Consider the following 26,928-nt stretch of genomic DNA (forward strand, 5'->3'; position numbering starts at 1 on the left):
GGTGTTATTGAAGAGATCATTAAAGGCACACAGAGCATTTTAGTCTGTATAACGCAAACTTCAGATGTCCGGGTTTTTATGTCCCCTCCCTAGGGGCTGGCCGGTTACGGGCGGCTGCTATGAGCGCGATGAAATCAGGCTAGAGCATTTTATGAGGCTTGAAAACTAGAAATATTCTTGTTGTTGTAATCTTCATGAAATTGACATTTGATGCAACTGTCACACTTGTGCCTACGTATATACAAGCCCGCATGAGTTGCGTATTAACATGATTTTGGTTTCGGCTAAGTTTGCAGCCGAAGAAGTAATTACCTTGGTTTGATAACTAGACTGCTCAACTGTGGGTCATGCAAAGTAGAAAACAACTTCCTCCCCGCAAAATGTACTTAAACAAAACAAATGTTACTGCGGAACTCACGCGCACATGAATATACGCACAAGTGTGACAGGGCCCTTAACCACATTTGCGTGATAATTTCATATCAAAAGTGTCCAAAAGCAACACAACATAACCTACATGGTGATCCCTCTAGTTTCACGCGTGCATTGTTGAATCAAGTGTGTAATAGACCGATCCTATAGCCCCGCCCACCCCTGTCAAAACGCGTAGAAATAAAATAAAATGCGCTGTATGCCTTTAAACTGGCCAAGTTCCACCTCAGACATGAGAGGAGAACTTTCATATTCTTCCTTATTTTTTTCCCACTGACAGGCTCATTCCCTCCGTTAAACCCTTAATTAGATTTGCTATGAAGACTTTCAAAATTATCACCACAAATTCCAGTATTGATAATGTGGTGCATTTACACAATGGATCGCTAGAGGCGTTGACAAATAAAACCCCTGGAGTACCAACCTTTTACGTTGTTTGGGTTTCTGTCTTCAGAACATTCTGCAGTAACATAACGTTACATATACTGCACTTTCAGGACAGGAAATACGAAGTAAGCACAATACATGTAGTGTCTTGATGTCTATGGCCCGATTTACACATCCTCCAATAGCAGACCCGATATGTTCGTTACCTCCCATAGCGGCCCTGCAATTTCCAGCCTGTGAACACGCTTCTGGCGACGTCACCACCAAACAGCTTTCAGCCAATCAGAGAGTTTGCTAAAGCTCACCTCGAGCAAAGCCGCAAAGGACGCTGGGAAGCTATCAGCCAATCAGCTTACGTCTTACATCGCTACTTTGCGTTCAGAACAAGATAACGAATCTTTGTGCCAAATAAGGCTAGCTCATTAATTATTCATGAGCTGCTAACGACTGCTTGTGCCAAATAAGGCTAGCTCATTGAGTATTTATGAGCAACTGTCAGTGACGCCCCCGAAAGCCAAAATCTTCGTTCAAAAGATCAGGGCTGAGACCGGGAGTGTTTGCCGAACATTTCCCGAGCGGGTTTCAGCGCTGATAAAGGAGGGTGGATTTACACAGTCATGCCTTTTTGAGTCGACTTGGACTCGACTCGGCGACTTGGAGAAAACGCGAGTGAGAATCAGGCCATTGTCTGATACTATGATGCCCATCTGTAGGGTTTGCTTGAGTCCTTCCTACCGTGATCGGGGGAATGAGCCAGAGAGAGATCTATAGTTAAGTGTGAGGGCTACAGTCTGCATCTCAATGTATCCTACTGCCTTCCAAGTTACAGAAGATGCACTCGAGTGCAGTGCTACATTGTCCTTCATTATGTGCATGGTTTTATTCAACTAAGCAACGAGATACGTTGATGAAGGTTAGACATCCAGGTAGTAAGATACGCCAAAAATAGTTACTCAAGCAACTGGATAAAATTTTGAAACTGTCTGACGTTTCAGGTCGACAGCAGTCACTGACGAAAGATAGCGGATGCTGTCTGAAACGTCTGTCTCAAAATTTTGTCCAGTTGCTTAACTATTTTTGGCGTAACCAACGAGATACGACTGGGAGTCCTGCTACATACCAAGGAAAGTCGCTAGGTGGCCCACAACCAACGAACACATCAGATATCATAAAGACCAATCAACACCCCGACCATTCAAACCACGTGAATCGCATTGAAACTCAGATTCGTGTCAGCCATTTCCCGACAAATCGCTTTCTAACTTGCGTTAACGACTACATCTGACAAAACAAACTCGCCAGTGAGATGGTGGAAGGTGTCAGCTTTCCATAGATGTTTTCAGATTGGCAATTTTGGCACTTTAGAAGTGATTGAAAGCGACCGCGATTTAACGTTTAGAAAAAAATAGTTTCTACTACTTTTCTCTAAACGCTAAATCGCAAGTTAGAAAGGGATTTGTCGGGAAATGGCTGATACGAATCTGAGTTTCAATGCGATTCACGTGGTTTGATTGGTCGGTGTGACCAACAAGTACTGGAGTTGTGCTGTTTAGACACACACAAACGCTAAAACACAATCTTCTTTCCTAAGATAAAAAGAATGTCTTCAGTCATCCATCAGTAAGAAGCAGGAAACACTTGTAACGTTACACTAAACTAGTTTTATTGACGTCAGCAAAGTAAAAATGTCTACACGACATGGACATAAATATTCCAAACTACTGTACTTCCCATCCTCTATCTGTCAGCACAGTTCAGTCTCGTCGCCTCCTGGTGTAGCTGTCTTATAATACCATGGAAATACTGCATTTGGTTTCAACTCGGGGCAGACGCAACAACTTTTGCCTATTCTTACGACTATCAGGATGAAACAAAATGTGTACAAGTACAAAGAACAACTTTTCACCAAATCAGAAGTAACACTTAGCAACATCTATTTCATGGACACAGGTAAAAACAGCCTTATTGGGTCTCGAGCTACAGACTGCGGCAAAGTATTTTCTGATCATTTAAAAACGTTTGGATACAAGGTGCTTACATATATGTAGGAGAGAAGTGGATTGGTAATGGCTCACAATGTTTAAGATCTCGTGGAGCACATAAAATCTAGAAACTCATGACGAAATGTATTCGTATCTACATAGTCTGTAATGCAAATCAAATATCGCTGTATTGCAAAATGTTCAGTGACTGTGACAGAAGACAACGCTAACATCCAGTCTTTTTTGGCACAGCACCAAGCAATGAAGTCTTCCCTAGGCTAAGTTACAATAATGGTAAGGACATCTCTTACCTCAAACCTACATACACCAAATAGACTAGTAACTTACAGATAATCATACCATATCCAGACTGCAACATAGATGTAATGAACACACTTTTTAGGACACTTCCAGTTTTACATTTGAACAGAAAACTACTTCTTTCTTACCTAAAGTCATTTGAATCCGGGCTCCTCTTTGCTTTACAAATATGGAAGGCAATAAACTATTAGCTGCTTGGACTTCTATTATGTTTAGCTCTCTTTTACATCATTTTCATTATTGCGAGCATTTTCCCTTCATGTGTAAGGCATGTTACTGTCACTTCCCGATGGTCACATCTTTTTCTACTTCAGGCACTAAAACAATCTGGTTGCATCAGTCAGGTGCATTCTTATCACAGTTCACAATATTGCAAGTTCGGGTTCAACCATTAAATTTTGTTTTGCTTTTCTGCAGTCTTCATCAATTGTATGTGCTTGATATATAACTCTAGGAATTAACACTTACTATTGCCACATGGTGGAACAGTTTTCTGAAACTCTATAGTATCCATCTTGCATTAGCGATACCGAGATATTCACAGAAGTTACAACCTATGCATGATCTGTTGTTACATTGTAAATTAACGGGCAAAATCATTCAGCTATGCTACTCAAAAGGGATGATGGTATGTATATGTCTATGACAATGGGTCTGATAATAACACTTGTTACATTATGCTGAGACTCGAATGCTTGCTGTACGTTTAAAAATCTGACGATTCCTGTCTAGCTACTGACACAACCGAGATAACTGAAGAATTCTTGACCTCTACCCCAAGTTCATAACATTCCATTGTTTGCAACAGTAATCTAACTCGGTACAGCTAACCCTTACTTCGAAGCAAGGGCGCAAAAATGCATCTCAACAGGTATTGCCACATAGATGTACATATAAAAAAGGCGTACAGCTTGGAATGGTGATCACATCGACCAATCACAATCCCCGACACATACTTCTGGCAAGAGCAACGTACAGCCAGACTCCAAACAATCCCAGCCACGATTCGTCCAAAAGTTACCCCACGAAAATCATATGGAATATGTTGTCGCCGTCGACATGATATGTGGCAATAACAGTACAGTTGATGTATCCTTTCTCTATGGTTTTGCTAAAAAAACACTAATTAAAAGCAAACGGCAGGAAACATAACTTTTCTTACACCTCACACCTGTAGTAGAAGTACAACGTTTCTGCCGTTTCCTGCATATGGCAAACGCCCTACTTTCAGGACTGCTGTCCAAACTGGTCTTCTGTGTTGTATGTAACATGTTGTGTTTTTTCGAGTGTGAATGTTGTGTATACACGTCCGCGAACGAATCCTTTGAACGAAGCAGGTTTTGCTTGCCGTCGCGTGAACCAATTAAATTGTTCCAGCCAAAAGAACAGCGTCTGAGGGGCATTGCAAAGTGTCTTGTTCTACAGGCTGTCCTGCGGGTGTTTTCTGGAGGTTCACAGTAGGTTATATTGCATGTGCCGTCGGGGCCTATGAGGGGCTGCGCCGGACTAGTCGTCGTCTTCCTCCTCCGACTCGTCCTCTTCTGCGGTCTCCAGCCACTGCAGCCAGGTGTTGACCTGCATGGTAATTAAGTAACGGATTGTGTTAGATATCAGCAAAACAGTCTGCGTGGACAGCCATAACTTTTTTTCTTTTAAATTATACATGGCACAACAACACACGTACAACCTCACAAATATACACAGTTACATATTGTTACAGGGACCACTGGCTTTTTTGGCTAGGGTGTGCTTCCTAGTTACATGGTGTTACAGGGGCCATTCCCACTGGCTTTTTTTGCTAGGGTGTGCTTCCTAGTTACATGGTGTTACAGGGGCCATTCCCACTGGCTTTTTTGGCTAGGGTGGACAGCCATGACTGTCCCTCACTGAATATCAGACAAAACATTGAGTGTCCTGCACAAAAATGTCGCTCTTTTTAGTGCTTATTGGTCAAACCTACTCACCTGGAAGAGAGCCTTGCCCTTGCCTGGGAACTCGTCGTTGATGTCCTCCTTCCAGCGGAAGAAGGCGTCCTCCTCCGCAATCTCAAGGTCGTACATCATCATGAACATGCGCAACAGCATACCTGATGTGGGGAGGGGGGCAAGGTTAGCACAATGATTTATTAGATAGGCTTATTCATAGTACTATTCAAGAACAAAATCATAAGGTTTTAACAACAGCCTTGAATAAGTGGGAAAAAACACTGATTTTGAGATGTTTTAGGATAATTTCAAGTTGAAAATGTCTCTGAATTAAAAGATGATTGTAACATCTTAGTTCTCTCCTTTGCATGGCTATAAAAGCTTACCTCAATTTTAAACTGTTCCACCCTAGCACTTTCATAACTTCAGGCAAAATACAATGCACTTGGCAGGAAATTTCATTTTATTGGCATTATAACAACAGCCTAGAAAAATTTAGCTGTGTTTTGATTGGCCAAATGCCTCAAGTGGTAGAGTAGTGAATTCATTGAAAGTGAAATCATTGAAAGTCAGCTAAGCACTTGTCACATGCTCTATCTGCATAATGTGACGTCATCCCAGTGGTGGATTGCTCACTCCTTGACAAAGACTGGTGTTGTACAGTCGAAAAGTTGGGTAAGTCCAAATTTTCTGTGTTGGAAATTACAGTCAAAACCTGTTCCAGAATGACTTTTACCAACACAGATTAACTTTCAAGCTCAGCTGACACAATTACCCTACCTTTCGGGAAGCCATTGTTGAAGCAGTGGACCTGCAGAGCGTACAGCGCGCTGACTTGGAGGTCCACGTGTTCGTGCAGGAACCGCTGCAAAACCGGTTTCAGCCGGTTGATCAGCTCCTTTTCCTTCTCCACCAGCTCCTTCCCGGGGGTCACCGCGGGGTCAACGTCCTCTCCCAGGGTCGACTCCTGGGTCACGTACTTCAGAATGCTGCAGGGTGGGGATCGGTGGTTTCAGAGGTTAGCGATTATTCTAGGTCGTATTATCGTGGATCACAGGGTCCAGGGTTCGAATCCCAGTCTTGCTCTCAGAGTTCTGAATCTCTACACGCAAGCTAAGCTTGTAGTAGAAGTTGCAGATATACATGAAAGTGACTTTTTATGAAAGTGACTTTTAATCAGTGATTAACAGGTACTTGTACTATGGATCACAAGGAACAGGGTTCTAATCCCGGCCTTGCTGTCAGATTTCCGACTCTCACATGCAAACTCCCATGATTCTGATGAAGACTTTTGAATAAAAGGTCTAAACCCGTAAATTGTCCGTCTGACGCCCAATCGACTATGCAACCTCCCAGGAGTTGCAGATCTATTTATATGCAACTGTGCTTGTGTTGCAATAGGTTGATAGGAGAGCTGACATTCTAAAAAAAAAGTGGTTGCCAAGGTCCCCACACCTTGACATGTTGAAAACTAGAAACTGAAATAGAAACAGTTTTGGATGATTGAAGAGCTCCGAATAAAAGTTGGAAACTTGCTACATGGTCCCTATACCGTGACATGAGCACATTGACTAAGCCGGGGTCTTCCATTGTGTTAACAGTTACAGAAGTTACTTAGCAATTATGCTTATGTCTCAATCTTATAGTTCCTGGAGGTCCTTGAATAGAAACAGTTCTGGATGATTGAAAAGCTGGCATTGCAGGGATCTCCCTAGAAATATAGAGCAGGATGGGGAGGGTGCTAGGCACAGGATACCTGCCGCTAAGGGGGGATGTCTGGAGGGGGCGCGCACCTCTCAAAAGCAGAGCGACAGTTGCATTTTGCCTTTTTCAGACATAATGGAAGTCATTTCCCGCAATTTCAGCTTTACATTTCTAGTTTTGAAATTGCTAGTTTTGAGCAAAATTACAGGCTTTGCTGGGTAAAAATTGGAAAAAATGCCCTAACTTCGAAAATCAACAGGATGGAGCTGGGATTAGAACAGGATGGAGGAGCGCCACTGTTCCATTCTTTAGGGAGATCCCTGCGGCAATTTGTATAGCAATGGTTGCTAAAGTCGCCACACACCTTGACATGAGCACATTGACGAAGCCAGGGTTTTAAATGATGTTTACGGTACTTTGGTAATTAGCAATTATGCCTATGTTTCGATAATTACTGCAGGTATAGAAACAGCTTTGGATGATTAAAAGTCGGTTGCTAAGGTCTCCACACACCTTGACATGAGCACGTTGATGAAGCCGGGGTTGGTGTGCAGCCGTGCCTCCACGTTGTCCTTGATCCACTTGTAGATGGCGGTGGGCGTGGGGTCGGACTGCAGAGCCTTCCACAGCTCCGCCTGCATGCGCAGCAGAGGGAACAGGAAACTCAGACCCTTCCCCTCCAGGATGCCCATCATCTTCTCCTTGTTTTGGTCAATTTCTGGGGGGACAACAAGACCTATTAGCAACTACACCTTTCATACATCCAGAACGGACATCTTGTACTTGTCAAACACAGCGCACCGATAAAATAAATAAAACCACTGCAAATGTTTCAAGATAGAGCTGTGTACCGGTACACTGTACCGATACAGTACCGGGTACAATCAATTAGGTACAGGTCCAAAATACCTGACCCTGCTGTATCGGTACTGGACCTGACTCAGGGAATGGCCACTTTGACAGATAAAATTACTATGAAATTACTGTGGCAGTGTTCTAAAGTGTGTTTTCATAAAAAATAATAACTAGCACAATCAAATATTATGTTTTTACCAGTTCAAACATGCTTTTGTCCTAATTGAAAATCTAGCATTTTCCAAACAAGTAGTTTAGGACTGGTACAGGTTCAGGTCTGGACCCGTACCTAAACCCGTGTACCTGTACCTGTACCTACTACCTAACATTTGTTTAGGTACACAGCTCTATTTCAAGATGTGCAGTATTAGCAACTACACATTTCAGTCTTATACATCCAGAATGATGATGATGATCCACTGTGTTCCTGGGAGAGCCGAGACCACTGGAAGCACCGATTACATCCAGAATGGAGGTGTTTTAGAAGTAGATATTTATCAAACCCTAGTATTATGGAACTCCTCCATTTAGCCTCCTCACTGCATAGCTTGAAGTTTAAACTAGTAACTAGATTCCAAGAGGAACATACATAGCTCTTCAACAACAATCATGGCATCTTAAGATCGCAAGGAAGTAAAGATGTAGGGGTAAGAGACAATGCAGCCTCAACAGAAATTTGTACTCTCTGCCGCCTAATTTCGGTTATAGCAAGGGAAAACAGTGTTTATCAGTAAGCATCTTGACCATGGCAACTGATACTGTTTGATACGTTGATGAAGGTTAGACATCCAGGTAATAAGATACGCCAAAAATAGTTACTCAAGCAACTGGATAAGATTTTGAAACAGTCAGACGTTTCAAATAGCATCCGCTATCTTTCGTCAGTGACTAAAGAAGGATCTGGTAGAACTGGGTTTTATACCAAAACTCTGAATAGATATGTTTGAGTGTGTCAAACCAGTAAGTAATGCTGTACATACCAGGCAGCATCTTGACCATGTTGATCTTGCTGTCGGTGAAGACGGTGATCAGCTGGTCGCGGCCGGCCAGTTTGTGGAGCTGCTGTAGAACCAGCAGGAACAGGGGGTAGTGGGCTCCGTTCTCCATGGGCTGGGGGGAGGGGGGAGGAGGAAACAATCTGTTACTATCTTAACCTACAACAACAGGGCTGCAGAACCAGCGGGAACAGGGGGTAGTGGGCTCCGATCTCCATGGGCTGGGGGGAGGGGGGAAACAATCTGTTACCATCTTAACCTACAACAACAGGGCTGCAGAACCAGCGGGAACAGGGGGTAGTGGGCTCCGTTCTCCATGGGCTGGGGGGAGGGGGGAAACAATCTGTTACCATCTTAACCTACAACAACAGGGCTGCAGAACCAGCGGGAACAGGGGGTAGTGGGCTCCGTTCTCCATGGGCTGGGGGGAGGGGGGAGGAGGAAACAATCTGTTACCATCTTAACCTACAACAACAGGGCTGCAGAACCAGCGGGAACAGGGGGTAGTGGGCTCCGTTCTCCATGGGCTGGGGGGAGGGGGGAAACAATCTGTTACCATCTTAACCTACAACAACAGGGCTGCAGAACCAGCGGGAACAGGGGGTAGTGGGCTCCGTTCTCCATGGGCTGGGGGGAGGGGGGAAACAATCTGTTACCATCTTAACCTACAACAACAGGGCTGCAGAACCAGCGGGAACAGGGGGTAGTGGGCTCCGTTCTCCATGGGCTGGGGGGAGGGGGGAAACAATCTGTTACCATCTTAACCTACAACAACAGGGCTGCAGAACCAGCGGGAACAGGGGGTAGTGGGCTCCGTTCTCCATGGGCTGGGGGGAGGGGGGAAACAATCTGTTACCATCTTAACCTACAACAACAGGGCTGCAGAACCAGCGGGAACAGGGGGTAGTGGGCTCCGATCTCCATGGGCTGGGGGGAGGGGGGAAACAATCTGTTACCATCTTAACCTACAACAACAGGGCTGCAGAACCAGCGGGAACAGGGGGTAGTGGGCTCCGTTCTCCATGGGCTGGGGGGAGGGGGGAGGAGGAAACAATCTGTTACTATCTTAACCTACAACAACAGGGCTGCAGAACCAGCGGGAACAGGGGGTAGTGGGCTCTGTTCTCCATGGGCTGTGGGGAGGGGAAGACAGGGTCATACACATGTACAACTGTCACACTGACAAGTTTCAGTGCTGCAGAACCAGCAGGGACGGGGTAGTGGGCTCCGTTCTCCATGGGCTAGGGGGAGGGGGGAAGAATTACTGGATTGAAACGGTCTTTAACTCTCTTACCCTATAACAACAGGCACAGAAACAGCCACAAGTTTCAGTGCTGTAGAACCAGCAGTCACAAGAAAAGGGGTTAGTGTGCTCTATTCTCCATGGGCTAATAGAGAGGGGGGGAGGAAAGACAAGGCCATATCACCAAAACAGTGTTTAGCTAACTTAACCTACAGCAACAGCCAAAAAAACTCACAATAATATGTTTCAGTACTATATGGAACCAGAGGAAAGGGACAATAACTGCAAGGTCATCTCATGAGGTTTAGATCTGCTGTATAACTTATACAGTCCTCAAATACAGTGGGATCATTGTGAATTTGCAGCACTGACGTTTTCAACAAAGAAACCAGCCATCCCAAGTCTCCTGACTTTAGAATTTTAATGAGCAGCTTACCTGTGCAACATCGGTGAGTGGCACAAGGTCGTCCTTCACGGCGCGTGCGGCGTAGGCAGCGGTGTAGGACTTGATCAGAGGGATGTCGTTCTCCAGGTCAGACAACTGCTGCAGGAGACCCTCAAACCCCTGAAATCACAAAATATGCAGGTCAGAGAACTGCTGTATATATGTAGGAGACACTCAAACCCCCAAAACATGCAAGTTAGAGAACTGCTGAAGGAGACCCTCAAACCCTTGAAATCACAAAACATGCAGGTCAGAGAACTGCAGCAGGAGACCCTCAAACCCCTGAGATCACAATGTCTAATACACTCAGGCATTTTTCCTTAAATTTTCTCTTAAATCCAGCTAAGGCATTGCTGTTGCCTTCTCAAGAAATATTGCGAGGAGATGGTAATAGAATTGAATGGCCTGGTAATGCACCTTACTTTCACCAGATATTGTGCTTTTACTTTAACAGTATATATAATATCATATATGGCGTCCGTTGGTAAACACTGACCATGGCAAAATCCTAATTCACATCAGGCATAAAACAGCCCTTTACTATATAGGAGACTGACAGTCTCCTCCATATGAGGTACATCTTTACGCTAAGTTAGTTCTGCAAAGTTCTGCTTTTCTTTTGTGTTATGAAGTCGTTGCAAATTTCTTACTATTCACGTGCGAACCAAACATACCTCGATGAAATGTTCAGAAGAAATGACGCTGTCCTTCCTGAGTGCAGCGATGAGGTCGCTGATGGCCTCGCGGTCGCTGTCCTCTTTATTTAGAGCGTACGTCATCAGGTGACTCGTCAGTTCCGGCATGTGCTTCTTCGGGGCGCGCATGTCGCGCACGCTCCGAACGGCTTCGTCCACGGTCTTGGTGTTCAGATACTCCGTAAGCATCTCCTCCTGTGGAAAATAGAACACACGGTTAAAACTGAATGTCTCCAAGTATCTTCAAATCTTTATTTGTTTAAATCAAAATCGCAGAAGTACATATTGTTCATACAAAAACATGCACTTCTGGATTATCTTGATCCGTCTGCAATACTGTTCGAGTTAAAAGTTAGTTAAGTCCTTTTTGCACCATGTAGTGCTTAGGGTTGTGCCCATAGCCCTTGGGCCAAACACCTTTGTGCAAGTACAACAACAGAAGGCTAGTTCAATGGTAGCAGTGTGTGTTCAGCTGTTAAAAGGAGCAAATAAATGTTTTCTTTAAACTAACATACACCCAAGACTATCCCAAATTTGCTGGTTATGTTCTTATGACTCTAGGACAGTTAGCTTTTTGTAATTTTCATTGGCTAGTTGGGCAGACCTGGCAATCACTAACAGCTGAACTAGTACATGTAGATGAATTGAAACAAGAAATGTTTTTTAAAATAGCTGGCCACGCAACCATTAGATAATGGTGAGAATGAAATGGTAATTGTACATGTAATGACTTGTATAGACTTTGTTACGCCCTGCCCTCCCCATTGATCGTCATATATGTATATCTTGCATGAAAACCGTCACAATTTTTCCGCCCTATCCTTTTCTACATCATAGGTAATGGCCACACTATTGTCCTATGTATTTCATCAGTCGAGGTAAAAATCAGACCATCTCGGATGCCATTTAGATTGCCAATAGGAATCGGTTTATCAGCAGTCTGCGCATACACATTTACCAACTATAGTCAGACATTAGCAATGGCGAAATGCAATCGTTTGGCCTTGCAGCGCCCTCTGGCAAGGCTCAGTCTGTCTGCAGTTCGAGCGAAAAAGAAGGGTGGACAGACGGGTGGACATCTGAGACCCGGCACAATGCCAGAAACAGCATGGTGGTTGCGTGGCAAAAAAGATTATGTGCGGCGTCTGTGTAGCACAGTGGCAGAGCATCCGGCTATGAACCAATAAGACCCAGGTTCAATCCCCAGTGGAGTACCCTGACATGTCCGGACATGCACCCAGACGTTGTGCCCTTGGGAAAGGCACTTAACACACATTTCCCATGTCCTAAGCCCAGCAGTAGGGTTTGGGTTGGCGTTAGGAAGGGCATCCAGCCGTAAAAACTACAAAAAAGGACTTGCACTTGATGAGGAGTTCTGGGGCTTTCCCATCCATGTGCAAGCACGTCTAACCCCCAGATGATGGGGAACAAAAGACGTTAAATTGGATAGAGAGAGAGAATTCTTTGTGATTAACTCACAGTCAGCTTCTTGAGATCCTCCTTGGAAGGCGGAGGCTGTTTCCTGTCCTTCTTGCCCTTGTCTCCGGAGGACTTGGCTGGTTGGATGGGTATGGTGGGGGGTTGCATCATGATTGGGGTGGGGGAGCCGGAGGGGGGTGTGCCCTGGGAGGGCTTGCTGCTAAGGGGCATGAACCCCCCCTGGGGCTTGAAGACCATGGAGTCCTTGGTGGGGCGAAGGCTGATCTCCCCTGAGTTAAACTGGTTCTTCTTCATAAAACTGTGGGAGGGAAAGGCATTGACTGTCAGTACAAATATTGTAAATGCAGAAATGTTTGCGGGGAATTATTTTGGAGTAGGGAGAAAATGGAGTGTTTGATGTGATTTTGAGTTCACATTTGAAACAAACTGTAGCGCTACAGTCACACAATGGAACAACTTTTCACGGTGGTTTTAAGTTCGCAGTACAGAAATCACTGTGAAAACTGCAAAAATAAACCACTGCAAACATTCTGCATTTACAGTATGCTAGATGCAATATCACTAAACTGCTACAAATAAAGGACTATAACAAAGAAAAACGCCGTGCATATATTTATCCTACTTTCACTGACATTTGACCAAGTGCCAAACGGATAGAGAGACCAAAATTCTGGCATGAACCTGTTTGAATATGAAGTAACTGTTGTATTTTGCACATTTGAAACCTTTACATCTTGTAACTGCTGCAATGTTACAACATGCCAAACGTCTTTCTTTGTATACCAAATTCAATACTCGGAATCATCAAACAAGAGTCTTTTGTGATGCTTATAACATCGATGATCAAATCTTGTGTATCAGGGTCAGGCTTTTAGCTAGGATTTATAGACAAGGGGTCCAAAAATGGTGGGGATGCTGTGATGTGGGGGTTAGGTGTGTTCTAATCATACTGTTAGCGGACCATTTTAAGCACTAAAAACTGCTTGTTCCCTCTCTGTCTCCCAATGGGCTAACAATTTCATAGTACATGTAGCTTTGCATGTCAATCAGTTTTCATTCTGTTCCAGTGTCTGGTAGGACTAAAAAAAGCATCAGTGACACTGTAACACAGTCACATGTGTCTGTAATTACCAGGGAAACAGGGGGTCTTCTCTGTGCGTCCAGCTGAAAAAAGAGCGCGTCCAATTTCCTTGTTATTTTAGTATTATGCGTCCAATTGACGCATGGACGCATGCCTAGCTAAAAGCCTGATCAGGGTTGTAACTGACCGTGGTGGGAGGTTGTTCTGCTGCTGCTGGTTGGTGTTGCGCTGCTGGTACTGGTTATAACTGCCCTCCTGTCTCTGGTTCCCACCGCCGCCGCCACCCCCAAACTGGTTATAGCCTGTCAGGGAGGGAGAGATGGTATCAATCTAAACCAACTCACAACCATTGGTTGAAAATCATATCATTGTTAATTAAATTTGCCATGATGATAATGACGTTAAATGGGAAAGGTATGTACCATTGTATGAACTTAGAAGGTACCAAACATGATGAAGGATGATGGAACTAAAACAAAAATGGAGGACAAATACTGGGATGAGTTGATATGGAAAACACAATCAGAAAATGTAGACTACTGGACAGAATGAAAGAGAAGAGAAACAAAAAGAAAAAACAGTTCAGAAAATCACCAAAAAAAAAGACAAACGCGAGGGATAAAAAGTTGAAAGAAGTTCAGGAAATAAAAACAGAACAGACAACAAAAACAAAGGTACTATACAATGAAGTAGGAAATTTTGCTGAAAAGCTGTTGTAAGAGGAGAGAGTTGAAGGGCCAGACCTTGCGGAGCAGGAGGGATAGCTGGCCTGGGTGGGGCAAGTTCTGGGAATGACCAGTTGTCATGAAAATGGGGGGCAGCGGCTGCCACTGCTAACATACAACACACACAGAACAGAACAGCACACCGACATCAGACAAGTCTTACACCTGGGGTGCCAAAGAATTCATACAAATTTTACGGAATTCATACGAGTTTTACGGAATACATATCATCCATTACCAGAAACATACGAATTTTACGGAATTCATACGATCCATTTCTAAGAAACATACGAATTTTACGGAATACATACGAACCATTACTTAAGAAACATACGATCCTTACTAATTTGTTCGCCATAACGCTACCACCGAATCTAGCTTTGTCTGGTCCTCCTAGTTGGTCCAAGCCTACATTAGTCTTAATTTAGTGTAGCTTGAGATATTTAGAGTTTAGCACGATGGGATGCGCCACTATTAAGCTCTTGAAAGCCAAGATATTGTACGAATTTGGCAGAGATGTCATGTGACTCAACAAATAGCAAGGACCGTATGATTTCTTATAGTAATGGATCGTATGTATTCCGTAAAATTCGCATGTTTCTGCGTAATGCATCGTATGTATTCCTTATAACTGGTAAAATTTTCATGTTTCTCGTAATGGATAGTATGTATTCCGTAAAATTCGTAAGAATACTTTGGCACCCCTGTACACAAGAGATTCTGTCCTCTGGTTGCAGAGAAAGTCATAGAAATACACACATAGTGGAAACAGTTTTTGTGGCAAATTGTAGACAGTACTTTTAGCCTACCAATACTATGTCTAAACCATACAGAAGTTGTAATGATGTTGCAAGGTACCAGCTTAAAATGCTTTAGCCATTGGGACTACCGGTAAATTATATTTCTCCACCTCAAAGTACATACATTTGAATACAGGTTTCTATATCACATGCCATATTGTTCCCCATTGTCTATCTTTCCGTCCCTTTTCATGTTACATGTCCTTGCAATTAGCAAGAACTTACAATAAACATTCAATATATCTTCCATCAAATTTCCTTATCTAGAAACCTGGTTTGGTGAAGACGGCTGGTATCAGAACAAATGAAACATTCTCAAGGGGGCCGAACGCACTATAGAGGTCGTCCACATGACAACCTGAAGTGGCGTTCTCGGTCCCTCAGAATTAGCATGGTAGTCATCACAACCAGAGCATCACCCTCACAACTTGTCTATTTTACTGTTTTTTTCTGAAGCTTTATACAGTGATAAGACTAATTAAGTGCCGATAGAAATAGCTAAAATAGAAACAGCTAAGACTATAAATTTCAGGGTTATCAACATAGAGAACACCTATTCAAAAATCTGTTCCTGAAAATTTTTCTCATCAGATATAGCTGGAGCTTCTTACATTGACCTTTCTTCAGCTTGTAATTGTTATTTTTAAGGCTCAAATGTGGCAAGAAATGCAATCTTATATATGCCTGCAAAGCTCTTAACTGAAGGTCTGTTACGGTAAAGTAATTGATTTCTACATATCGGATGTACCCATGTTTTGCTGGTTCCTCATTAAATCTCATTCTTATACATGCCTGTAAAGTCTTCACTGAAAGTCTATCAAACCAGTGGATTCCTACATCTGAAGATACCTTAGCCTGACAAAATCAAACTTCTACCAGCCCTTCCACTGGTCTCGTGGGGAGGCTCGATGCGCCCCCGACAGCGAGAGATTCTGTAACACAGGCTAGGAGGTACCTGTGTTCTGCTGGTTCCTCATGTTGCCGTTGCGCTGCCAGTTGACGGCAGGGAAGTCATCGTGGTTGTCTTGGATGACGCCAGGGCCAGTCCCTATCCCAGCATCCCCTTGGGAAAGAGAAAAACGACAAGTCAGTACTTAGCACTCAATTTAGGTTTCAGATCCCTCCTTTTCTATTTTCAGAATGAACATTTTAATGTCCTTATCAGTAGACAAATTTTGAGTCAGTTAAACTCATTATGTCCTTCACACAGCAGGAAAATCGATTGGAAGGCGAGTCTGAGCTCTACACTGCATTTTTGGCAGTAATACACCTGGTGATCATTGCATGATTTTTAGGGATGTTTAAGGTCACCATGCCCCCCCAAAACAATGTCATAGGGTAGACCCTTCAGGTGAAAAATGTGCTCAACTCACTGGCGATTTTGAAATTTGGTAAACTTTTTGGCATAAATTTGGTAACCTTATTGGCATAAGTTCCCACTATCCCAGATTGTGTGATGCCTGCTCTGTTAGTATTCAGTCTACTTTGGAGTCTGATCTAGTACTATAGATACCAGCACGCAGAAGAAGTAAGGTTGATAACAAAAACTGAAAAACCCTATGATTTGTGAGGAGGAAAGAAAAGTAGACCCGACAAAAGCGAGCATCGTACCTATGATCCCCTGGGGGCCCCCGAAGACGTCGGAGAGGCCGCCCATGTCCCGCTGGGCACGGATCTGCTTCATGGAGCTGCCGAAGAAGTCCTTGCCCTGGTGGCGCCGTCCGTACTCAGGGGGAGGGTAGTACACCCCATGCACCTAAAGAAGGAGGAAGATTATACATAACTTACAACACTGTAACAATGTCCATATTCAATATAACTGTTATTGAAGCAACTGGAAGGATTTGTAAACGGTCAGACATTTCTTAAAATAGGCTGCAAGTCACTATTTCAAAACTGATAACTTTTAACTTTAACCTTCTCCCAGTTAATGTATTTTGGCACCAAATTTGCATTGGTTAAAGTGTTAGACAGCAGGGAGAAGGCTAAAAACTGCTTTCTCAATTTTGAAACCTCAATGTTTTCTAAAGTAGAAAACAGTCATCTAAAAGAAATTCAGATTCTTGACTGCCAGAGTAAGTGCTTTAAAAGTAAGGATTAGTGATTGTCAATGTGAAAACTGAACACCAACCTTGAGTAGAAAACTGGACATTTGAAAGAACATATTCTTTTGATCCTACACAAACTGTTACTGTTGAAATGTTTCTAAAGTGCTTTAACATTGAGGACGTGCTTGTTTGTTCCAAAGTAAGTGCTTTAACATTGTGGAAGTGCTTTAACATAGTGGAAGTGCTTTAACATTGTGAAAGTGCTTTAACATTGTGAAAGTGCTTTAACATTGTGAAAAAGCTTTAACATTGTGAAAGTGGTTTAACATTAAGTGCTTTTATAACATATAAGTGCTTGTTTGTAACGCTAGATGAACACCAACCCTGCCCGATACCTTGGCCGCGGCGTCCCGGACCTGCTGGATGGTCCGCGGCCCCTGGTCCAAGGCGATCTTGCGGGGGGCCCAGTTGTTGCCCCGCAGTTCGATGCAGTCCTCGAGCATGAACCGGATCCGAGACGGGAGCTCCGAGCTGCCCGCCATCGTCCGCATCCTGTCAAAGTACTGGTCCATCAGGGACTGGGGTGGGACACAAACAAGGATTACTTCAAACTTAAACCCAACTATCTAGACCATTTACGGTTCTCTCCCCGGGGTGTCACACAGACTTCGACAGAGAAGGGTCCAGTTCGCTGGTCACTACCTCCGGGCAAGTGAGGAGATAATCTCCTCACTCATTCTGTGGAGGCCCCGGGAAAAAAAACACTCCAGGAAGCTGACCTTCCCGAGGGCTCTGTCCAGAGACACCGGAATTCATATGGAGGACCTGAGTGCGGCCATGGCAGACAGGATGGAGTGGTCGGCAGTAGTGCATGGACTTGCCCCGTCCCCCTCGGGGGTCGACCGATGATGATGATGAATCTTCCCCTTAGGATTACTTTCAACTCAAGTTTTACAGGGACAAGTTTTCTAAAACGCCTCACCTTCGCTTTGTCATAATCAAGGAAACGTAGTTTCAGTTAACCCCTTCTCTAAAAAACCCCTCACACTCACTATCTATACTATACAAATGCAGCTTATTCTATCTATCCTATAGATTTGTGGACTTAGGTAAGTTAGGATATTGGAGTTTTCTTTTTGCACAACCAGTAATGCCTTGCTAACGTTTCAATGTCTATCAGACACCTTCCTAAGAGCTTCTGATTGGGGTGGTGCTTCTTGCTGCCATAACTTAAAGCCGAAGTAGGTGGCGCTATTGCAGGGAGAACACTGGTTATGCAAAAAAGAAAACTCCAATACACTATAAATCTGGTTTCCCAGTCCTATCGTTAGTCACCGACTAAAAACAGCGGATGCTATCTGAAACATCTGTTTCAAAATCTTATCCAGTTGCTTGAGTAACTATTTTTGGCGCATCTTACTACCTGGATGTCTAACCTTCAAACGTCCAATACCCTATATTCTACCAAACCTGATGAAATTATTTTCAGAAGTTTTGCAGACTGTTTGGACGCCACCGACATATTGAACATGCCTCACCTTTGCTTTGTCGTGATCAAGGCGACGTCCGCAGGTGCGCATTATCTGACAGAGACACTCGAGGTCCTCCGCGCGGTCGGCCACCGTCTCGGTCCTCTTCTTCTCCAGAAGCTGCCGTGAAAGATAGACTTTCACTTCTAGGATCATCTAGTGATTTCGTGCATTGGGAAGTTTTTGTAACATCGTCAAACATAGTCAAATCATCGCTCTTTGGTTGGTATTGCCGTTGGAATACAGCCACATTGTGAAAGGCAGAGCCCCTCTATGCTTTACTCTTTTTGTTTCACCTTTCATATTGAGTTCTTATTTTCTTATTGTCAATGAGTACATTGTTACAGGTTTGCGATAGCAAAACCTGTTCTGTTTTTGCTTGTACTTATTTTTTATTGAGTTCTTTTTTTCTTACTCTGATTTATATCCATATTTTTGTATTGGCCAGGATTGAATTGTGGTGGTTAATTACTTTACAGCAAACTTCTAGAACTAACACTCTTAAGTCCTTACATAACAAAAACACTAACTTAAGACACATAAAAAATATCAGTACCTGTTTAATGCATTTATGTAGAATAGCCTCTGAAAGCATGTCGAGCTTTCCCAGTTCACCTGTGAAGACAAAGGAAATCAGAGATCACATAAGTGTGGAGGAAAAATTTCGAAAACTTGGAAGCTATACTTTTGAAAACTGAATGACAATATCAGGCAATGCTAGCAATTGTTAACAAGCAACATATTTTTATGACATAAAGCTTTGTTGTTGAGTTATCTCACATCACTCTTAATCAGCTTAAAGATTATGTGGCTGCTTCTATATAATACAACATTAGCTGTAATATTGTAAATGCATTTAAGTTTGCGTGGTTTTATTTCCTGCTAAGGGGAAAATGGAGTGTTTGCTGTGGTTTTAGGTTCGCGGCAGTGCTATCGTCACATACTGCCACAGTATTGGACAAAAAAGTTTGCGGTGGTTTTAAGTTCGCGGTGAAACTGTCGCTGCGAAAACCTACATTTCTGCATTTACAGTAGTAGAGTAATTGTAAAAAAAGGTGTATACTGACCGATGAATCGGATGTTGCCAAGCATCTTGCGCTTGGCCACCATCTTCTGTTCATTCTGTTCAGGGGTGAGGGGGCCATCGTCCCTGTCAAAAGCTAGGACACAAATAGAACATGGTAACCGTTATAAACAGGTACAATATTAGGCTCGCCTCTGAGGTATCGCCAAAAAAAATCCTGAACTTGAGTAACACTTAGACAAGCAGCTGCTGGTATAATGGGCTGTACTGCAATACCAAAATTCACACAAATTCATGAGATGGATCTTGAGTTACAAACACACATTCACAACGAAAAACAGTACCCATGTCGGAGGCGAACCTCCTTCTCAGAGGTAACAATGCTGTTATCATCAAGACAAACAATCTGAAATCACCTACCAGCAAAAGTCGTGGATCTGTTTTCAAACTCATCCTGGCACTTATTCAGTAGCAACCGGCGAAAGGTCTGGGGAGAAAACGTTTCAAACATGAGCTACAGCATTTCTTGATTTGTTAACCGTAACTTAATTTTAGCTTCAACTTAATGGTCACTAGACAACCGCTAAAAATTCATCATCGCAAAGATTTGATTACTAATATCTGAGACAGTAATGTTTGTCCACACTGTTAAAATTAAGTGCCGTGACCTACTCCATTTCCCCCCAACCGCTTTATTTTCCTGCTGCCATATTTAAGTGATTTACAGTAGTTTATGGATAGAGAAAACGATCACTGTTTGAAGTCAGCTGTCAGAAGTTTCACTGTAACTGAGTTTAAACATTTTTTTCTATCATTATGGGAAAGATGAGCCTTCTTTAAAAGAAAAAAACGTGTCAACCATTTTCTTTTTAGTTTCTTCTAGCATGTAGAGTAGATAACGGAACTCACTGTAGTTCCTGACTTGTTTGGATCGTCAAAGTTGGGCGCGTCGTCACATAGTCTACGACAGAGCTGTGCATACATAGAACAGTACTTGGGCTCATCTATGGCTTTTTCAAATACCTGTAGAACAAAAAAAGGCATAAGGGTTAAACGTTGGCCAGAGACTTGTCATAACAATTTTGCTACAATTCTTGCTATGGTCACACCATTTTAATTTCTTGGATAACAGATTTTTTTTTAAATCTTAGCACGAGGACATCATTAAAACAGAAGGCTGGGATGAAAACTTGCACCTGACCCTGTTCACTCCCTGAAACTGTGTGCACCAAAGTACAAACTCTCATCTGGGATTCTGTTTTCAAGTTGATTTTCTAATCTAGCATTATCTTTAAAATTCCTTTAACCAAGAAATTAAATTGGTTTGGCCTAGAATGTTAGATCCAAAAGCAAAGGAGGTTACAATAATTTCCAAATAAGTTCACATTTTCTGGATACTTCAACTAAAACTGCATGTAGCAAGCTAAAACGAACCTTGAGCAGACAGTAAGTGCTAGGCTAAGTAAATAATAATAAAAGGAGGGTAAACATGGTAAAAAGGACTCACCAGAAGTATTATACCCTTAAGAATTAGCTTGTTCTCTATCCCCACGTTCAGGAGTTCCAAAAACAACTTGTCAAACCTGTCGGGGGTGAGCTTGTTGAGAATTCTGTGAACAAACAAAGAAAAAAAATTTTGTTAACAACACAACAGATATCATTATCCAGGGCTCAAAATTACAGGTTTGCATAGCAAAACCTTTTTTTTGTTGGATCCGTTGGCATGTGTGGTGGCCGCCATCTTGATTTTGTGACATCGCAGGGTAGCCATTCCATTTCATTGGGAGGGGTGTTTTTTGGGGTCGCTAGCATTCTCTCTATTTTTAACAAATCGGCACACCACTATCACATATTCCACTCAAATAAAAATTAAATACCAATTCATATTTGTAAAAAGACCGCGTAATCGCTAAACTTACATAGCAAACCTGAAGTATATGTAGCACAAATACCTAACTCTAGTTCTTTTAAGAAATACAAATGTAGGTGCACAAGTGCACCTGACCTTCACATTTAGGTGCACAGAAAAATTGGTTGCACAACACAATGTTAAGTACAATGTACAATGTCAGCAAAACATATATTTTGTTATAACAAACCTTAATGCCTTCAATCAATAATTATTCAGGTAACTTCAAAATTATAAACAAGTAAAACATCAAAGTACAAGGAGTAAATTGCTTTTTGTTCAGTCCCTAATAAATCCAATGTCAAAATGAGATTTAGCCAACATTGATGATGAAAAAAAAAGACTTCCCCTTCATAAATGTTGAAAAGCTGAGGTCAAGTAAAGTGCTAAATGCACTTGAAACATGGTGGCCATAGTTTTTTTCTTCTCTTCAGTCATGAATAACAAAACCATATTCTCAACTGAACACATAAATCACTTCTTTGTACAGTATCTATTAATGGCAGTCCATTCAGGTATATAAGGCAATAATAAAAGAGATTCTTTGTGAGCTGCATCATTGTGAAGCCAAGCATAAAACCCAAGGACATAGGCAAACATAGACTCATGCAATATTTATCACTTTGGCATTTGTAACACTAACAGATGGCATTTGTGAGTATGTTTGCTTTATCTGCGCAAACCCTAGCATAGAAATCTTTCATGTCCAAGGACGGTCATCCTTATCCCTTTTTTAAATGGAATTTGAACTGAACGGAAGTTACAGTTGTAAATGAAACTTAAAATATTTTTCTAATGCAGTACACGTTGCCTAGCATACAAGTATTGAATATAATGGTCCTAGAATGAATATTTCCAAACCGCATTGATATCCCTGAAATAATACCTCTGTTTTAAATTTATTCAAGAAATCAGACGCAAGTGAATGATTTATACTATATTTTGGGATACAAATTTGTATAAAATAGAATAAAAGATAGACTACATAGTGCACTTTCAGACTCTGAATGTCATAAATGTTTAATTTTTAGCCCATAATAAGGTCAGACGCGTTCCATTATTGCTTCCCTAATCTTTTCCAGCGAGTTCTAAACCCGATAAGGCCGAGGCCTGATGTAATTCCAGCCTAATTTCTGGCAGGGCTGACAGAGTGACAGACGTTTCATAGTCATAACGTCTCTGACCCCTGCCAAAGGGACTCAACACAATCCAATAAAGTTAACTAGCCTCCTTCGCAGGCCTACTGGCCAGTGCCAGAATTTCCTTTTTTGGGGAGCGACGATTCACGATTTTTGGGTTATCGGGGCCAGGTTCTTTTGCTAGGGAAATCGGTTGAAAATCGCAAATCAGCGCTCACCCCAAAAACTAAATGTCGGCGACGCACAGAAGGCCTGCAATGGAGGCTAAAAGTTAACCCTTGCCAAACTGAATTACCAATGGACAAGATGTAATTTGAGTGGGTGTACACACCAAAGGCTAACGAAGGTTAACTCAATTGTTGTCAGCTTCTCTTGCCTCCAATATACCGGTAAGTAACCATGTTGAATAAACCCTAGCCATAAAACGCTTCGGCAAAATTCAAAATGCCACACATAATTGCTTCTCAATACCTTATTTTTGGGGACAAAAACAATGTTGTTCTGTACTTGTATAGCTGTACTATTCATTCTTTTATCAACCTTTCTTATGACCATGTAAAATATCCTTTGGGCCATTTGAAGGGACGTCTTCTGACAAAGAGATCTTCCCTAAAACCCTTACTGTTCCTCCCAGCAAGCTCTGCAACTAAAAGGTCATACCGGCATGAAAAAAAGTCAAGGTCAACCCTAGCAGCAATCACCATGACCTTGAAGCCTTCCGGTATGATGTTTTACTTGCTCATCCAACAAAAACAAATGGATACCTGCACAGCCTAAGTAAGGCCCCCTTACAAATGGGCAGGGACAAACCATTATTGGCAGTGGAAGAGAATTGTAATTTAGCCAAAACAGAGCAGAATACATGGTGATTCCATACCAATAGGATGGTTTTTCTCTCACAAGAATGATCACTTAGATACCAAACTATAAACGTTTGTACACACGTGTAAGGCGCTGTGACATTCCTTGTAAATATAGAATATAACACGGGGTATTCCGTATCACACGAGGTACCGGCCCGACCGCGGGTAGGATCGCCCAACACCGTAGCCCGGAGGGCGATCTGACCCGCGGGAGAGCTGGGACCGAGGCTGATGCAGAATACACCGTGTTGTATTTTATTTATGTCATACCCACCCGAGAAAACACAAATTTCAATGCGGAATGCGCCAGAAATTGAGGGAGTTTTGTGTGCTCAAACAAAAACCTGTAACAACATTGATTCCAACCAACGAATCCAGTATTCAAATTTCCGACAGCAGCGCAACCGGCGCGCTCGGCATGCATTCAAAATATTATACAGAAGCCTGTGTGATACAACTCTAGAACCTCATGTGATACGGATAGTTATCACACGGTCTGGAACACCCGTATCAGGCCCAGGTATGACATAAGAAGTGGTATAATGTTGATGCAATTCCATTTTAAAGCAAGCTGTGACAAAACCAACCAGGAACAAGGATCTAAAAGACAGCATTTTCAGTGACAAGACAGCCAAATTTTGTATGACACATGACTATCTCAAGAACACACTCAATTTGTGGTTGCCATACGAATCCCATGAGGAAAGTGTCCAGGCCTTAATCTCAATTTTCATTGACAGGCCCTTGAAAGATATTTTCTGGCTGCCCCTTGATGGATGACTGCATGAGGAATTGCAGACTGTTTTTTGATAGATTCTCTATAAAGTGCGATGTCAAACATACTCAGACTTAGGTATGCAACTGTGCTGTGAAATTATTATTAGGTAGGCCGAATACTCTCTCTTTGCAGCCTGGGGCTGAATTGCGAGGAGCACACAATAAGCGGGGCTGAATCGCAAGGGTCTGTATAGCGACTGAACTAGACAAAAAATCTCAAATATCAAACAAGTTATCTTTTTGCTTTCTGATAGGGTCTTTGGTTTCATCCGGTATTGCTATCACAATGAAAATATCATGCAGTCAACTCCAATCACTACTGTATAATGCACCCTTGCATCCACAAAAAGCCACCATGGGGAAAAATCATGGGTACTTTAAAAGCTTTAATACAATTTTCAGCGTCCATTATTGTATTATGAACTAGACAAAAAAAATCTGAAATCTGAAACAAGTTATCTTTCTGTTTTCTGATAGGGTCTTTGATTTCGTCCGATATTGCTATCACAATGAAAATATCATACAGTCAACTTCAATCACTACTGTACATGTATAACGCACCCTTGCATCCACAAAAATCCACCATGGGGAAAAATTATGGGTGCTTTGAAAGCTTTGACCTTGGTGCACGTCCAGCATGCTTCCTGTCAGAGAGCCAAGAGCGGGCGGAAAGCTAATGTGCCAGTAGCTGTGATTTATGTGGATTTGAAGAAATACGGCTGCCAGTGGCATACTTTATGAGCTCTCAAAGGGCACAGAGGGGACGTTATTTTTTCCCTTCTCGGATTCAATTGCGAATTGTTGCTGCGAAGTGCTGTTCTAATTACAACTAGAGTTAAGTATTTGTGCTACATATACTTCAGGTTTGCTATGTTAGTTCCGCAATTACAGGGTCTTTTTATTAATATGAATTGGTATGGAATTTCCTTTTTATTTGAGTTGAATGTGTGATAGTTGTGTGCTGATTTGTTAAAAATAGAGAGAACATTAGCGACCCCAAAAAACACCCATCCCATTGAAATGGTATGGCTGCCATGCGATGTCACCAAATCAAGATGGCGGCCACCACACATGCCAACGGATCCAACAAAGGTTTTGCTACGCAAACCTGTAATTGTTAGTCATGCCTCAATTCAGACATTTTGTGGCTGCCATGGTACTGTAAATGCAGAAATGTTTGCGGTAATTTCATGGGAGTTTTAAGTTCGCGTCGAAGAGCTTACCGCGAAAACCGCGAACTTAAAGCCACCACGAACATTTCTGCCCTCCTACCCCCTTGTCAACTGTTGTCTCAAACACAAACTTAAAACAACCGCTAACACTTCATGTTCTCCCTACCGTAACATCAAAACAACGCGAACTGAAATGCATTTACAGCATTTGAGTGCGACAAACCAGTCGTTCATTCAGTCACAAACGTACCCACGAACTCTCCTGAAGATGGTTTCATTTTTCTCTTGTTGGGTGCGCACGTCTCGCTTAGTACTGCTTGGAGGTATCCATCTTGGGATCGCTGGGGAAGAACCACCGCTCCTGGAGAAGGGGGGGGTAGTGGAATAACAAAGGTCACAAACAGGAAAGGAAAAGGAAAGTGATCTCGAACCAGTTTAGCTCAAATGAACTCAATGAACAGATGAGCTTTTCTTCCACTGGTCGTGACAGGAAGACAGACGTTATATTTATAGGTTCATTGTACCGGAGACATTCCCCTAGCTCTTTTTGACAAACACAATGAACATTGGACCACGGCTTAAGGACTGTGACCCTTTCCAGTCCTAAGGAATGCGTCCCTTTCCGGTAGCATGCATGTCGGGTGAGCGACATAGCCGGGATCGAACCCGGGGCTTCTAGTTCCAGAGGCAAGATCGCTAACCACTGGACTACGCACGCTTAGAGCTGTTTACCGGTACAGTGTACTGATACAGTACTGGGTACAATCAATTAGGTACAGGTCCAAAATACCGGTACCTGACCCTGCTGTATCCGTACTGGACCTGACTCAGGGGATGGCCACTTTGACAGATAAAATTACTATGAAATTACCGTGGCAGTGCTCTAAAGCCACTCTAAAGCACAGAAAACACATTTGCATGGCTGGAGTCAAATTTTCATCTGTGTTTTCATAAAAATGATACCTAGCACAATCAAATATTATGTTTTTACCAGTTCAAACATGCTTTTGTCCTTATTGAAAATCTAGCATTTTTTCCAAACAAGTAGTTTGGGTACAGGTTCAGGTCCGGACCTGTACCTAAATCCGTGTACCTGTACCTGTACCTAACATTTGTTTAGGTACACAGCTCTACGCACGCTACACATTGAAGAGGGAAAACTCCACTCCCTTGCAATGCGCCTGCTTGCATTTTTTCCTTGAAAAAAAAACAAACAACAACATATGTACCTGGCTGTTGGTGTCGCAGCACCACTTTTGCTGCCAGAGCCGCCGGGCCCGCTCGGCCGGGGTGTCTCACTCCCTCCTCCTGCAGAACGACGAGAGGCCACACCCGCTCCGCTCGGGCCGTCCAGTTTTCTCGCCTATCCTCCGCAACAAGCCAAAAAATAGGGCACGGTATAAAAGGAAAGGGGAAGGGGGAGTTACCTGAAAAATA

The 26,928-nt window shown here is 42.7% G+C and overlaps 1 protein-coding gene across 3 annotated transcripts; it reads right to left on the minus strand.

Annotated features, from left to right (window-relative positions):
- Positions 1–2,457: 2,457 nt before the first annotated feature.
- Positions 2,458–26,928, minus strand: LOC136431284 (eukaryotic translation initiation factor 4 gamma 2-like). Of its 3 annotated transcripts, none has more exons than XM_066422618.1 (20): positions 26,721–26,928; positions 25,742–25,852; positions 21,139–21,241; positions 20,541–20,654; positions 20,052–20,118; positions 19,675–19,767; positions 19,164–19,222; positions 18,617–18,727; positions 17,462–17,656; positions 16,642–16,786; positions 15,986–16,093; positions 13,693–13,807; positions 12,464–12,722; positions 10,964–11,179; positions 10,281–10,409; positions 8,587–8,716; positions 7,265–7,469; positions 5,828–6,036; positions 5,087–5,208; positions 2,458–4,697 (listed from the first exon to the last, which is right to left on the minus strand). In XM_066422618.1, the coding sequence occupies exons 4-20, from the start codon at positions 20,613–20,615 to the stop codon at positions 4,629–4,631; spliced, it is 2,307 nt and encodes a 768-aa protein (XP_066278715.1). In that variant the 5' UTR covers positions 20,616–20,654; positions 21,139–21,241; positions 25,742–25,852; positions 26,721–26,928; the 3' UTR covers positions 2,458–4,628. The 3 variants fall into 3 exon arrangements, with proteins under 3 accessions (XP_066278715.1, XP_066278712.1, XP_066278711.1); XM_066422615.1 differs by having other exon boundaries at positions 17,474–17,656; positions 18,617–18,763; XM_066422614.1 differs by having other exon boundaries at positions 18,617–18,763.

The sequence above is a fragment of the Branchiostoma lanceolatum genome, chromosome 3, assembly GCF_035083965.1.
Source record: "Branchiostoma lanceolatum isolate klBraLanc5 chromosome 3, klBraLanc5.hap2, whole genome shotgun sequence".
Lineage (NCBI taxonomy): Eukaryota > Metazoa > Chordata > Leptocardii > Amphioxiformes > Branchiostomatidae > Branchiostoma > Branchiostoma lanceolatum.

Coding starts and splice junctions, on each gene's coding strand:
- LOC136431284 (XM_066422614.1), bottom strand. CDS start 20,615: ATGTATGCACAGCTCTGTCGTAGACTATGTGACGACGCGCCCAACTTT. Junction 10,410..10,963: donor CTTCTGAACATTTCATCGAG/GTATGTTTGGTT, acceptor TTGTGATTTCAG/GGGTTTGAGGGTCTCCTGCA. Junction 4,698..5,086: donor AGGGCAAGGCTCTCTTCCAG/GTGAGTAGGTTT, acceptor ATTACCATGCAG/GTCAACACCTGGCTGCAGTG.